Source organism: Cryptomeria japonica, chromosome 3 (genome assembly GCF_030272615.1).
Source record: "Cryptomeria japonica chromosome 3, Sugi_1.0, whole genome shotgun sequence".
Classification (NCBI taxonomy): Eukaryota; Viridiplantae; Streptophyta; class Pinopsida; order Cupressales; family Cupressaceae; genus Cryptomeria; species Cryptomeria japonica.
This window is the reverse complement of record NC_081407.1, coordinates 635020145-635034863: the sequence shown is the minus strand read 5'-3', so window position 1 is coordinate 635034863 and position 14719 is coordinate 635020145. Positions and strand designations below refer to the sequence as shown.

Sequence of the window (14719 nt, the reverse complement as noted above, 5' to 3'; positions counted from 1 at the left end):
AATATAATGATTTTATTTTTTTTAATTAATTATTAAATAAGATCAATGATAAAGTTTGGGTGCTGGGTAGATGTTGCCCACATATAGCATAATAATATTATTAATCTAATGATAATTATTTAATATAATAAAATAATTCATAATTATAAAAAAAAAATATATTTCTTAATTTATATTATTATAGATGTATTGACGATAGATCTCGATACGACAGAAAAGAAAGTTAAAATCAGTAGAAGAGGAATTTAATACGCACTTGCTATTAGCATTTCGATAAATGATAGTATAGGTCCGGAGGGATTGCAGGGCGAACTGTATGCGGTATTTACCAAGCATAGCAGATAACAATGGTTGAATTGGGGAGTGGAGACGCAGACGGGTCAACTTCAGAATTACTGAAGCTGGTGAGCACTGCTCAAGCTCTCATTTCAGAGCTCCTCAGATTAACTGATCGCCTTCCTTCCGATTTCAACCATCCCCGCTATGCTCCTATTCTCTTTGACCTCAAGTAATTTCCAAACTCTATCTAATTTTACTAAAATATCTGCTACCTCATTTTATAAAATTTACGGTTAAATATCATGCTTCCGGAGAAAAACATTCCAGCTATAAATTACAACTGGACCCTGAATAGCAACGATAATGCTTTGTACTTTTCATTTAATTTTTCATTTGGAAATTGTGGGCGAAGTTGCGCGTCTTTTAATGCCGCGTGGGTTAAACATGGACTATATTCTTAAAATTTGTATACTCGGATTACACTGTAAATGTACAACATTGTCCTTACAGCTTAAACACGCTACATGTTCAGTCAATTGATGAATTGCCTTAACTGGTTGTTGCACTCAGGAGTAGTCCCGATTATCATGACACAATCCCTTGGATTTAGTTTAATCAAGTATATTTATGTTATCAGAAACCTGAAATGACGACAATGGGAATGCACTATTGGCTTGATTATTGGAGCGATACTGGTGATGTGTATGTGAAGCTGGGTTATACATGTGGCAGTATTTTTGCATTACGATCGCATCAGAGAAAACTAGTGGATTGTTTCATTTCAGCCGCATTGTGACATTGTACTTTTTCTTCAGTCGATGTGGCCCGAGGATGTCCGAATCGTCGTTGAGCTCCAGTGCCCCCGTTTTCTCTGTTTCGCATCTTGGCTTGCCCATTTCTGTTCTAAGGAAGTTCAAAACACATCTTAAGCTCTTCTCTAGTTTTATCAACTAAGAAGTATAACAGTGCACCTTTGAATCAAATACAGATGCATTAATATGAATCATTTTGGTGTATCTTTAACATTTGACAATTGAATTGAGTTATCAATTATCAGCTGTGCTATGTATTTAAATTTGTACATTTTGTGCAAACGATATATACATACACTTACACACAATACACTGAACCTGGGAAATAAATATCAGCAAACTGTTGAACCTGAACCAGTAACATAGGTTTAGGATTTACAGGTTACATTTTTTAATGTAAAATAATAAACATTTTATTGTTTGTGGGGGCATTTGATGCCTCTATGATATACCAAAAAATGGGCACGTTCCCTGATTTTTACATCAAAGAGGGGATGGAAAGAGGATGCTTCCTCCCTTTCCTGGTAACTCGAGATGTCTCAAACGTCCATCATGATCCCTGAACCCCGAGGGGTGTGTTGGTGTAAGCTTCAATATCCCTTGGTTAAAATTTACATGATTGTATTCCACATGCTACATATTAGTTTGAATGGCGTTTTATAAGATTTTCACGTGCTTTGAAAAGTTCATTTCCTCTTATGAGCAAACACATTTTATAGTATGTCACATGGCTTGTATATTGTCTTTAAAAATTATTCTCGTAGAACTGTAGGTCTTTCTTGTTAATTTTTTTGATATTCCATGATTCTTTGCAAGTACAGTATTATTGAAGTATGATGTTGTGCAAGCTTGGTGATGTCAACCTTGCTCTCATACCCTTGATATGGAGTCCTAGTTCATGGAACTTGTACCAAAGAACAAGGTTAAAATCAACAAGAAAACATCCATGTTGATTCATAATATTCACAATCCAGGATCCCTTGGGTGTAGATGGAATGGTTAAGCTGTTGAAAGGCACAAATAATGGTGTAAGAATCCCAGGGGCTTTCCAATTCCCCCAGTTATCAAATAGTCATAAACCAAGCATTGCTTACCTATTTATGATGGCTTCAAAACATTGCTTATTGCAACCGAGCAATAGTGTAGGGCTTGTTAGACTGATGTGCTCCATGGTCCCTTGGAAGTGCTTTAGAAAGAATAACGTAATAATTCAAGTAACATCTCTAGATTGAAATATTACATTATAAGTTATGGTTAATTTAGGCTTATTAAGGAATTATGACTTTAGCATAGGATGACCATAAAAGATGAGTTTTAGAGTGAGCTTAGATTGTGATCAAGTGAATGAAGAAGTGGACACTTATTGGTGGCAGGAGTTTACTCCTTCCAATGTGAGCAGCCGTGTCAAGATTCATATAATATCAAGTTTAGATCAATGTACATTTCCATTCCCTAAAGTAATATAATACTTGTTTTATCCAAAATAATAGCCTGTGGAAGATGATCAAGTTGATCCTTCTGGTTATATTGCGGAAATCCCTTTCAATAGTGTATCCACATTTTTGGTTGCCCTTGGATTCCCACTAACTTGGAATGTATATGCTTACATGTGCGCATACAGATAGTTATAAATGAGATCATGTTTTTTGGGTGTGGTTGCCATCCAGTAGGGATTGATTTCCTGCAATCATGCTGTCTGTATATGCTCTGCTTAGAGCATTTAAAGGTTAGTAATTTAATATAACTATCTTCTTTGACCAGAATAGTTAAGAAGTTGCTTTTGATAACTGCAAAAGCTACATCACTGGCCATTTCAAATATTTGATTGATGCCTTTCTGGCACATAAAATGTTAAGTTATTTCTGGATTTCTGGATTAGAGTGTGTTGTAGAAGTATACAAGGTTTATGATAGTTTGAGCATTTTGGAAAATGAGAATGAATACTTTGCACGCGAGACAATCTTACATGGTAGCTTGAAACCTTGAAACCTACAAAAGATGCACTAGTTACAAAATACATTGATATATTATTACTTGAAGGGAATTGGCACAGAATGTTAAACTTATAATTTCACTAGCTTGGGCTCAAGAAGAGGTTTGTTTTCATTAAATGCGATAAATCTTTTACAGAGTAATTATTTCACATGTGCTTGAATGGAAGTTAGAAATAAACATAAAAGCCCAGTTATTAATACGCAGGAGGCCATTTAGATATTGTTTGTCAAGCCTGATCTGATTGATTTGGAATCTGTCTCTTCCACATCATGTCTTAGCCTATTGCAGACATTGGCGAACTGATTTAAGGTCAACTTTCTTTATGCAAAGCCAGGCACTTTATATTGTTAAGGATTTTTAAATTTATATTATAGGCACGAAATTATTTGTCTATGAAAATTTATCATTTTAAAGTGGGTGTTGTGTGACACTCTTTTTCAATATGGTAAAATATGAATTTATTCTGTTACTTTCTTGATGATTTGATGTTTCTTTAAGATTTACTGCGATGGTTCATTTCCTTTTCCTTAATTGTTCACTTCATAGGATTTTGGTACTAAAAATAATTTGGAACCACTGTGTCAGATATCTCAAATCTCCAGAGGTTTTTGAGGAGGAAATTGAAACAAATCCTGAATTACTCGCTCTTGACGATGAATTTCGAGAAAGTTTCTCAATCATATTGGAGAGGTTTTTTCTACTTTTTAACAGCATCCTTCAATACTATCAAGATCTTGTACAATACCTTGATGATTTACAGGTTTGATTATTCCTACATTTTATCATATTTCTCTTATTTTTATCTTTGATGCAAATGCATGGATACCAAAGTTTGGATAAGATTTTGATAACTTTGATTTTGTAATCATTCATATGTAAAATCCCCCAATTAATCTTGCCCAAATTTTCACTTTTCTCCACACTCTAGGCATTACGTCAAATAGTTGGCATGTTACCGAGAATGATAAAACACTTGTTTACAGGTTTGTTAATTTTGTTATAATGGTTTTCAGAGCTTACTGAGCATTGTACCATGTCTAGGAAAATGAAGCCACAATATTACTGAATAAATTTGCAAATAACAAATTGCTGTTACACAGAATATACAATACAAATCTATTGCAGAAAAATTACAGAGATAAACAAATGTATTTCTGACCTCTTTCATAGATTAAGCCTGTTACATTGGGAAGCAGCATTTAATTTCAGAAATCTGCATCGGGCTTAATTGAACTGTATAACATTGGTCTCCTCCATGCCAAGGCACAAACATGACTTCTTACCACTTGATATCCAACCCACAACTGCAGTTACAGTCACTTCCATAAGAGGGTCTGTTCGATCTTCCAATGAGCAGGACACTAAGCCAAACTATTATGCATGATAAAATCGGAATCCAGCAATCAGCACCTTGTATTTCTTGTTATAAGGAAAAATTTGATTCTAAGTTCTTTCTCTTTGGTTTCACTTGTGGTTTTTTTGTAGATTTTGTTGGATTATTTGGATGGACTGCTTTTCTTGTGTCTCTTGGGAGGGCCAGACTCTATAAACATGGCCACATTCATGAGAAGTCTACATTCACGACAAATTTGATACTTGAATGGGATATTTTCAGAGTCTAGTGGTTGCTCCCATTCTATTTTCTTATTCAAAGATTATCTTGTTTGTCAACGGCTGACCAAATTTGATATTAACACTATTCAGGTATAGTTTAAGTATCTCAAATACCTTACAAACTTAGATTTTACAATGTACTCCCCTATAGCATCTATGGTCTTTTCAAGAGATGAGTCTTGCTAGTAATTGTTAGGGAATAGTGGGAGACATACCAACGGTGGCATTGTACTTGACAAATGTTTGGTTGGGTTGGAAGCTATTGTATAGTGCCTTTTAAAATTCTAGTCCTTGTTTTTTGGTAGCAATAACTTTGAGGAAATAGCTTTTGGCATCATCAACAATTCAATTTATCCTGAGATTTTCTATTCTTTTGATCCTAGATCTTAGGGTTCTTGGGCTCTAGGATTGCTCCCATAGGTGTGCATATCAGTACCCTTTATTTGAGTAGCTAGAGTCTTTGTTCTATCTTATCCATTCTAAAGGATATCTTTGGGACGTGTACTCCTTGACATAGCATCTATTTCCCTTTTGAATAGGGAAGTTGGGTTGTGTGAATTTTAACTTGGCATGTTTGCTTGTGACCGATTCTAGGGTTTTGGTGGATTGTTTGGAGTGTTGCTCTTGATCCAAGCCTTAGAAAGCAATCAGGTGCTAGGTGTTTGAGTGAGAGAAAGGCTGGTTTTTATGGCTGCTGTGATTTCATTGTGTGGTCAGGTAGGTATAGGACACAGTTACCATGAAGTGCAGTGAAGTTCTCCATAATGGTGAAACTCAGTCTCTACTACAAGATAAAGAGTTTGTAATGATTGCCATAATTAATTTTTTAAGGAGAGAGTGTTTTGGGTTTGGAAGGGTATATTTTAACTTTTGAAGTAATTTTTAAACAAGGGCTCAATGAAGCTAGATTGGTCAAGTATTTCCTTTTTCCTATGTTATTGATTTGTTTGCTAGAAGCCCTAGTTTCGGTTCCAAACACAGTTCGGGTTCTAGTTCAGTACAGCCAGCGACTGTTTAGGGCACAAAAAATGATTGTGTGCTCGTCTGAAATGCACCCAGATGAACCCAGAACAAATTGCAATTTACTTTCTTTAACATGCAACGAAAGTGATTTTTAAACAAGGGTTCAATGAAGCTAGATTGGTCAAGTATTTTCTTTTTCCCAGGTTATCAGTTGGTCAGCTAGGAGAACATCAATCTTATTATTTAAAAAACAACATTTCAAAAGATAGCACCTTCATTTTTTAGATTTTCTAGGCCCTGATAGATTATCCAGGGTCCATTGTTTTCCAAAGCAATCTCTTTTGCTGCTTCTCTTGAACGCATTTATCTTTGAGATGGCCTTCCTTGCCTTAAACCACTACCCACATCTGCCTTTGTGAAAGCTATTTTTTTTTTCATTTTTACTTCCAACAGGGGTCCAAACTAGATCTTCTTTTTCCAAAAGAGGTAAATCCAAAGAAGAAGGAATCAAAGGAATATCTTCCCCTTCCCCTTGTAGAACCAAGTTCTCTTGGCCATCAAGAAGATTCTGAGACTCTATACCATTTTGAGGGGCATTCTCTTCCTTCTGAAAGTCAAAAGTTTTTCTTGGGAGAGCAATTGAGCCGCCAACTAACCCTTTATCTTGTAGTATCTGATTGTTATCAGAAATTTCCCCATCTTCAAGAGGGGGTTCGTCAAGTGGGAATAGATTTTCTTTCTCCTTATCATTATTCACCAAGGTTTCCTTATTCTGATTTTTGTCCTTTTCTTTCTCTTTCTCCTTTTTTTCAGAAATCTGCAAAGTTTCCACGTGCTGTTCTTCTTCTAGATCAGTTTTTATTGATTTTTCTACTTGATTAACCACTAAACGCTGAAATTATAGTTGTAAAGGTGGGGAAGCGGCCATTTCACCAGCAAACTTAGAACCTTCACCTATCTCTTGGACTGACTAGATCAGAGGAAGAGGACCTTTCTCAACTACTTTATTCTTCAGTTCTGCATTCGTAGGAATTGGAATCTTACATCTATTTATTAGGTGACCAAATCTATTAAGTTTTGATAAAAGAACCCTGCATTCTCATAAACTATAGATTGAGTCCATTTTCCAAACTTGGAGTTTAGGGTTATATGCTGAGGGAGCAGCTTATGCATCTCAACACTAATACATAATCTAGCAAGGACCAGCCTAGACTTTTGAAGAGTAACTTTGTCAATTGTTCAATGGTGCCCAAAAGAATCAGCAATTTTCTGAAGGATTTTAGGACCCCGATGCTCCAAAGGGAGCCCAGGAAGGTGCACTTATGTGGGAGCAATTCTACCCAGGTACATTGAGAGGTCAAAACCTGTAATGTCCCCTTTTGGAAGGACACTAAATCTTGCCCACTATACTTGTAGAATTATTGTAGGTTATGTATTTTCAGTCTGCTGTGGTAATTTGGACAGATTCAATTTGATGCTGTTTCCCTCTTTGAAAGCTGAATACTGCTCTCTTGATGAGTTCTATAGCTGAATGGTTCGATCTGTATTTGATTGCTGAAGGTTCTTTGCTCTCTTAGGAGAATTGATGTTAATTGTATTGATTTCCTCCATTGATTGATTAATCCCCTTCATTGCTTGGAATGAATTCTCTTTTATACTTTATTGGTGGAAGGGTTATCACCTTTCATAAGAATTGAGTCACTACTTTTCATTTTTTTTTTTGATCGGTAATTGGGTCTCTTACGCTTCGACTAGAGCTATGAACCAGTGGGATCACATTGGGGGATCCCATCCCCGTGGTTACATTGCCGAGGTATTAACACCTCCTAGATTTGACTCTTGTGGCTTATCTCTCCGCATTGTTGCCCACAAGCAAGAACCCCTTATCACTCCATCAATCGCGAGACCGCCTTATCTCTCCATCCGGGAAGCCTGGGCTACCTTATCTCTCTGTAAAGTCTCCTTATTTCTCCATGCTGATTCTTCCTTATCTCTCCAATCGCTGCTCCCACCTTATCGCTCCACCAACTTGTCAGATCGTTCACTGCCTGCAACCAAAGTCGAGGCCTTAACACCTTGTACCGACTTTCACCGAGTTTGCATTGTTATTGGGCATTAACACCCCTTTGACTAGCACCATGGACCACAGACTGTACACACGTCACATCACCAGCTAGGAACACGGGAACCTGCAGGGACTCGAACCAAGGATCGCCCAAACAACAGGGCTTCACAATTGCCATTGCGCTGTGGGGACATCCCCACCACTTTTCATTGTTGCCCTTGAAAATAATATATTATTCCTCAAATTGATCTCCCCTTTTTTATCCTCCTCAAATGAAAACTTCTCCCCTTTATATCCTCCAATGTGAGGGAGAGGTCACACCTCTTCTTTATGGATGCCCTTTGGCAAGAGACACACCCTTTCACCATTAGCACCCTTTGAAGGAGTGCAACTCTTCATCACTTCTGCCCTTTGAGAGGGACACAACCTTTCACAATCAGATTTGTACTTTTTATTTAAATCAGATCTTCACTTCTGATTCCCAAAATTATCCCCTCAAATGAGGTTCTCTTCTCCCTTTTATATCTCATGTTTGAGGGAGTCACAACCTTTTATTTCATGTCTTTTGACCATTCATTAACTTAAATTAAAATTTAATTATATTTAATTATACTTTTATATTTTAATTTTAAATTTTATTATTATTATTTACCATTAACTCATATTTTGAAGTGGGGACATTACAGTCCGCCCCACTCAACATTGCTTGTCCTCAAGCAATGATCAATTTAACTAAATTTTCCCAATGCAAGGCTTCCTAACCAACCCCTGAAGATTTGTAATCTTAAGACAAGTTTTCTCTCATCAATTGTAATCGTAAGAACTGTGTTTGGTTGTTTCCTTGAGACAAACACAGGTGAAATCCTCGTTCATTAAGAAGAGGATCAGAAGCATGACAGGCATGTATGACCTTCAAATCCATTTTGATTCATTATTGTTATTCTCATATTATAGATTAACTAAAAATATAGAGCAAAACACGGAGCATACACTTGAAAACATGAAGTATACACATGAAAACACGAAGTAGACACATGGATATATTCGGATACAAGCATACACATGTAGATATAGTTTACTTGGTCCACAAGAAGCAGGAATGTCCAACCAAGACCAAATCCATCCCTTGGGTCAATCACTCTATCATTTCATCCACGAGAGACGGGAGCGTCCGACTAGGACCAAAACCATCTCTCGGAGAACCCAATCCACAAGAGGCAGGAGCATCCAACTAGGACCAAAACCATCTCTTGGGCCAATTCACTTTACTCTTGAGAGGCAGGAGTGTCCAACTAGGACCAGAACCATCTCTCGGAGTAACCAATCCACAAGAGGCAGTAGCGTCCAACCAGGACTAGAACCATCTCTTGGTCCAATTCACTTTATTCTCAAGAGGCAGGAGTGTCCAGCCAGGACCATAACCATCTCTCAGAGTAACCAATCCACAAGAGGCAGAAGCGTCCAACTAGGACCCGAACCAGGACCGGAACCATCTCTTTGGCCAATTCACTATACTCTCAAGAGGCAGTAGCGTCCAACCAGGACTAGAACCATCTCTTGGAGTAACCAATCCACAAGAGTCAGGAGGGTCCAACCAGGACTGAAACTATCTCTTGGGCCAAATCATTAACTCAATTATATGAGATATCTAACTCCATTAATGGTGTTCACCCATAAAGGGCTTGCTGCACCTTTGTGTGATGTTTTAATTAAGTTACTCATTGGCTAGAATGCATTGACTGGTTTATCTTTCCCCCTGTAGGCTGGCAGGATCATGCTCTGATACCACTTGTAATGTCCCCTTTTGGAAGGACACTAAATCTTGCCCTATACTTGTAGGTTATGTATTTTCAGTCCGCTGTGGTAATTTGGACAGATTCAATTTGATGCTGTTTCCCTATTTGAAAGCTGAATGCTGCTCTCTTGGATGAGTGCTATAGCTGAATGGTTTGATCTGTATTTGATTGCTGAAGGTTTTTTGCTGTCTTAGGAGAATTGAGGTTAATTGTATTGATTTCCTCCATTGATTGATAAATCCACTTCAATGCTTGGAATGAATTCTCCTTTATACTTTATTGGTGGAAGTGTCATCACCTTTCATAAGAATTGAGTCACCACTTTTCATTGTTGCCCTTGAAAATAATATATTATTCCTCAAATTGATCTCCCCTTTTTTATCTCCTTCTCAAATGAAAACTTCTCCCCTTTATATCCTCCAATGTGAGGGAGGGGTCACGCCTCTTCTTTATGGATGCCCTTCGGCAAGAGTGTAATGTTCCCTGGCCGTACGGTGTAAGTGGCAAGGGCGAAGGGACTGTTGAATTGGCAGGGGAAGGTTGTAAGGTGGATAGATCGTACGGTGGGAGAGGAGTGGCCATACGGTGGTATGAGGAGGGGGATCGTACGGTGTAATGCCGTACGGTGGAGTGAGGGGCCATACGGTGTAAGGGTTGTACGGTGGGGTGAAGCAAGCTGTACAGTGGATGTTGGATGGCCGTACGGTGGGTGCTGGATGGGATGTATGATATTGGTCCGTACAGTGGGTGTTGGATGGGGATGTACGGTAGTATGCCGTATGGTGGTTGCTGGGGTGTATGGTAGTGTGTCATACGGTAGGTGAATGTGTGCCAAGTTCCGAATGCATGCCAAGTTCCACGCTCGAGCCCTTCAGACACTTAATTAATTCGAAGTTGTATTGAGTGGTGGAATGAATTATTATTATTCCAGGCACAAGAGACTTAGGTGTAGATGATGAATACTCGCACATGCACAGGGAATTATATTGATAATGACGCACAACAAATTACACAGACTCGGAACAGAAACAGAATAGGGTGAGGAGAACTCCCACCGAAACTGCGGATGCCAAGCAGGGAGGATCTCTCACCTCCGAAATGACAGACAAGCAAGCTGAACTCCAACTGGAATTCGCACATACAAAGAAAAATACCAAATTCACATACCTATGACAAAGACTAACTCGGCCATATATATGGGCTCTGGGAAACTTCCTGAAGGGTTACAAACGGGCCGACACAACCAAACTAAGACTTGCCTAATCTAATTAAATAAATGGCCCGAAAGATTTGTTATTAAATTTGGGGCCTTACAATAGTTAATATTATTTAATTATATTGGGGACATTACAAAGAGACACACCCTTTCACCATTAGCACCCTTTGAAAGAGTGCAACTCTTCATCACTTCTGCCCTTTGAGAGGGACACAACCTTTCACAATCAGATTTGTACTTTTTATTTAAATCAGATCTTCAATTCTGATTCCCAAAATTATCCCTCTCAAATGAGGTTCTCTTCTCCCTTTTTAATCTCATGTTTGAGGGAGTCACAACTTTTCATCTCATGTCTTTTGATAATTCATTAATTTAATTAAAATTTAATTATATTTAATTATACTGTATATTTTAATTTAAAATTTTATTATTATTATTTACCATTAACTTGTATTTCAAAGTGGGGACATTACAAAACCAGGTTTTCATTTACATAGGGAAAGCCATTATGGTGTCCTTAATCAAAGAACAAGGGGGCCTTCTGTAAGCACCTTAATAAGATCTTTTTGATAGCAAATCTAAATAGAAAGAGACCATCTACCATGGCACTAACAGAAACACTTCCTTTCAGTTTCCAAGTTTTATTCAACCATTCCCTAAACACATCAATATTAGGTTTGAAAGTAAAAAACTTATTGATAAGAGTGCTCTCCATACCAGATATTGCTTCATCCTTAAGCAAATCTGGTAAATAAATCGCAATGCCTTCTTCAGAATAATGTACAGAAGAACCCACAAAACATTCACTTTTTGGCCATTCCATCAAAAAAAGGTTCAACATCCTGACCCGCAGGTTTCTTTGGGTCTTCAAGAAATTCTTTTGTTTCATCGGCTACGAGGGCTGAAACTGACTGCAAAGTCCCAGGGGCAGATTCCAAGGCAATCTTGTTAAGGCATTTCATAGCAGAAATGAAGCACAGAGATAGATTCTGTAGCAAGGGGAGCTCGCAGGCCCTCCCCCCTGCCATGATTTCCATACTAGCAATCCCGCCCAAGGGTTTCAGAATTTGAATTTTCTATCACACAATGTACTGCATATGTGTGTGTGTATAGTTGTACCCATATGAATTTTTCATATTATGAGTGTGTGTATATTGGTGTATCACATTCAAAAACTTTGTTGGGTCAATGTTGTGGATGAATTTGAGGTCAGAGGAAGTAATTTTAGTTGTCCAATAATTTGGCAATTTTCAGATATACGTTTGACAGATGTGGATAGCTTTTGATGCGGTTGATATCCTTTCTTAGTTTTTGAGGAAAAATGTTGATCAACAACCTTTGCTTGTGGTGAATTGGTCTAACAAGGAAACTTCTTCAATTCAAGAAAGGTGTGAATTAAAACATAACACACACACACACATATATATATATATATATATATATATATGTGATTTATAACTGATGGGTTGAATATCCCTGGTGCTACATAGGATTGCATTGCACAGGTGTAAAAAGAAGAGGTGGGTGGCAAGGTGAAGGTACTTTACACTGCAAAATGTATGATTTAATTATTAATTATGATCTGATTGGATATTCCTATTATATAATGTATTTGTAAAATAAAATAGTTAAATAGTATAGATGTACTGTTTTTTGTATTTGGTATTTTTGTTAAAGGATGATAAGGAGTACTGTCATGGCTCAAAGAAATTCCTTACTTTTATCTTATCATCCCCCCATGAGGATGATTACCTTTAACAGTATCTATCTGCATCATTTCAAGTGTGAGTTATATCTATTCATAGATTGGTTAAGGCTTTGAAGTCATAAAACATTTACATTAATATATCAGACTTTTGACTGTATTAGTACTGTCTTATTCTAAATAATATAGTCATCTGAAGTGATTGATTTGGTTGATGAGAAGAGAGCGTATAACATCTTTCTTTGTCAATCTTCCTTCCATCGGTGTGAAAAACTATTTTTGTCATTAGTTTTCCTGAATTTTCATGCTTTCTAGAAGTGCAGAAGAAATTACATATAGTCAGAAATGTTTGAAGATATGACCTTGTGAACATTGCATAACATAATTAGGTTCTATCCTTCTTTAGCGAATTAAGAATTTTCTTTATTGTGCGAAAGGTATGAATGCAAAATTATTGCTGCTTTTGTTGGGCAGTAAATTTGAATTCTTGAATTACCAGAAAGATTTGCAGAATTTATCCTTCTTTTGTCCCTCTGTTGGGAATCATTCCGCTTTCAAGAATGTGGCTCATGGAATCGAGTAATATAAGTTTCTTGTCTTTATATGTCTTTTGCCTTGATTAGGATCATCCTGCTTTAGTGTTTGGAACAGTTATGCTACTAATTCTCCCCACTCGATCACTTTTTTGAAATCATTGCATTTTAAAATTAATCTATGGAGTCTTATATTTGCTTACTTCAGATTCTCAGATAGATATTTTTCTAGGATAGAACAAGTAATTGCTGAGTACTTCAAAATCATTTTAGCTTCTAGTCGATTGCCTCATATGGAACTTTTCCTTTAAAGTGCGCATATTATTAAGAAATTTAAAGAAATCTTTCTAAGCTAGTTGGAACTTGCTGCTGTTATATTCTTTCATTATATAGGTTCATAATTTTCTTTTATTTTCTTCTAAATCTACTTCATGTCATCTTTAACAGGAACTCTACCTTTATAATATTTCTTGCTTTTGACAGGATGGGGTTTATGTGCAAAGCACTGTAGAAAGTGTTATGGAGGATGGGGATGGACGCCAATTATTAGTTGAAGCTTTAGTTCTTCATGGAGTTATGCTACTCTTATTGGAGCACCGTTTGAATGGTAGTTTGAGGGAACAATTGCTTGTGGCACATCTTCGTAACAAGCGTTCTGCTGAAATTTTGAATCTTGATAATCTATGTATGCTATGCCAAACATATTCTCCTGTGTCTGCCTCACATTTATCATCAGTAGCTACATTTGTTTCATTTCGTCAACCTTCACCATCACCCGTTACATCTACCATGATTTTAGTTCAAAGACCAGAAGACTTGTTTGCAAGGTTCCCTATACCAAAACCAATTGTTGATGTAGTTATTACCCGCTTGCGTGGTGATGATTTGTACAACCAAATTCGCCACTATCCAATCCCTGAACATCGGAGCTCAGCATTGGCTTCCCAAGCTGGTTGTGTGTATGTACTACTACATTATTCTCCAGAACTTTTTGCCAGTGGATATGTAATGAGGGAAATAATTGACAGATTTTTTCAAGATAACTGGATCATTCCAATTTTTATGGCTTTTACTGTGGATCTATCATTCGCATGGGAAAGATACAAATCTGCAAAGTCTGTATTGTCTTCTACTCTTGCTCCAGCATCAGTTCGTGATCTTTGTGATAAACACTACTCCAAGGTCAGTTATGGTGTATGATCTCAAGACCCAAGTGATATAAGTTTTTAATTTGAGTTTTTGCACGTTTCCTTCCTTTTCATGTAGAAAGAGGTGGTAGTATATAGCTTTCAACATGACAGTTGTCAAGGAGATGACATAAGCTTAATTTTTTGTATTCATTTGTTTGTTCATTATCTTCATACGAAAGATCAAAATCAAGCCAACTGTTGTGAAGAGAACAGTATAGAGCAAGATATTTGTGAATAGTGCAATACTTGATTTGTTTGGTGCCTTTGTTATTTATATTGATCTATTTTTCTTTGTGGGAAAATAGATAATTTTTATTATTAAAATATTCAATGTTGTTGTATTAAACAATGAAGATAAAGTCTTCTCAAATAGAAAAAGTACAAGACGATGTTTCTAAAAGAAACAATCGTGAACTGAAACCAAAAATAGAAACTACCTAAAGACGACTAAGATGACCATTAAAGAAACATTACAATATTCTAATACCCTCCTTTAATGGTCATCGTGCTAACTACCAAGAGAAAAATAGAGAAGGCTGCCCCCTTCTTCT

At 36.9% G+C, this 14719-nt stretch overlaps 1 protein-coding gene across 3 annotated transcripts in view; it reads left to right on the top strand.

The window, feature by feature from the left end:
* Positions 1-218: 218 nt before the first annotated feature.
* LOC131072079 (uncharacterized) overlaps positions 219-14719 on the top strand; it is a 358141-nt gene continuing 343640 nt past the window's right edge. For 2 of the 3 annotated variants that reach the window (XM_058008113.2, XM_058008114.2), the window contains exons 1-3: positions 219-508; positions 3672-3846; positions 13462-14160. In XM_058008113.2, coding sequence (XP_057864096.2) covers positions 348-508; positions 3672-3846; positions 13462-14160 — 1035 coding nt within the window. In that variant the 5' untranslated portion in view covers positions 219-347. The remainder of the gene's footprint in view (positions 509-3671; positions 3847-13461; positions 14161-14719) is intronic. The other variant, XM_058008112.2, reaches the window with a different exon arrangement.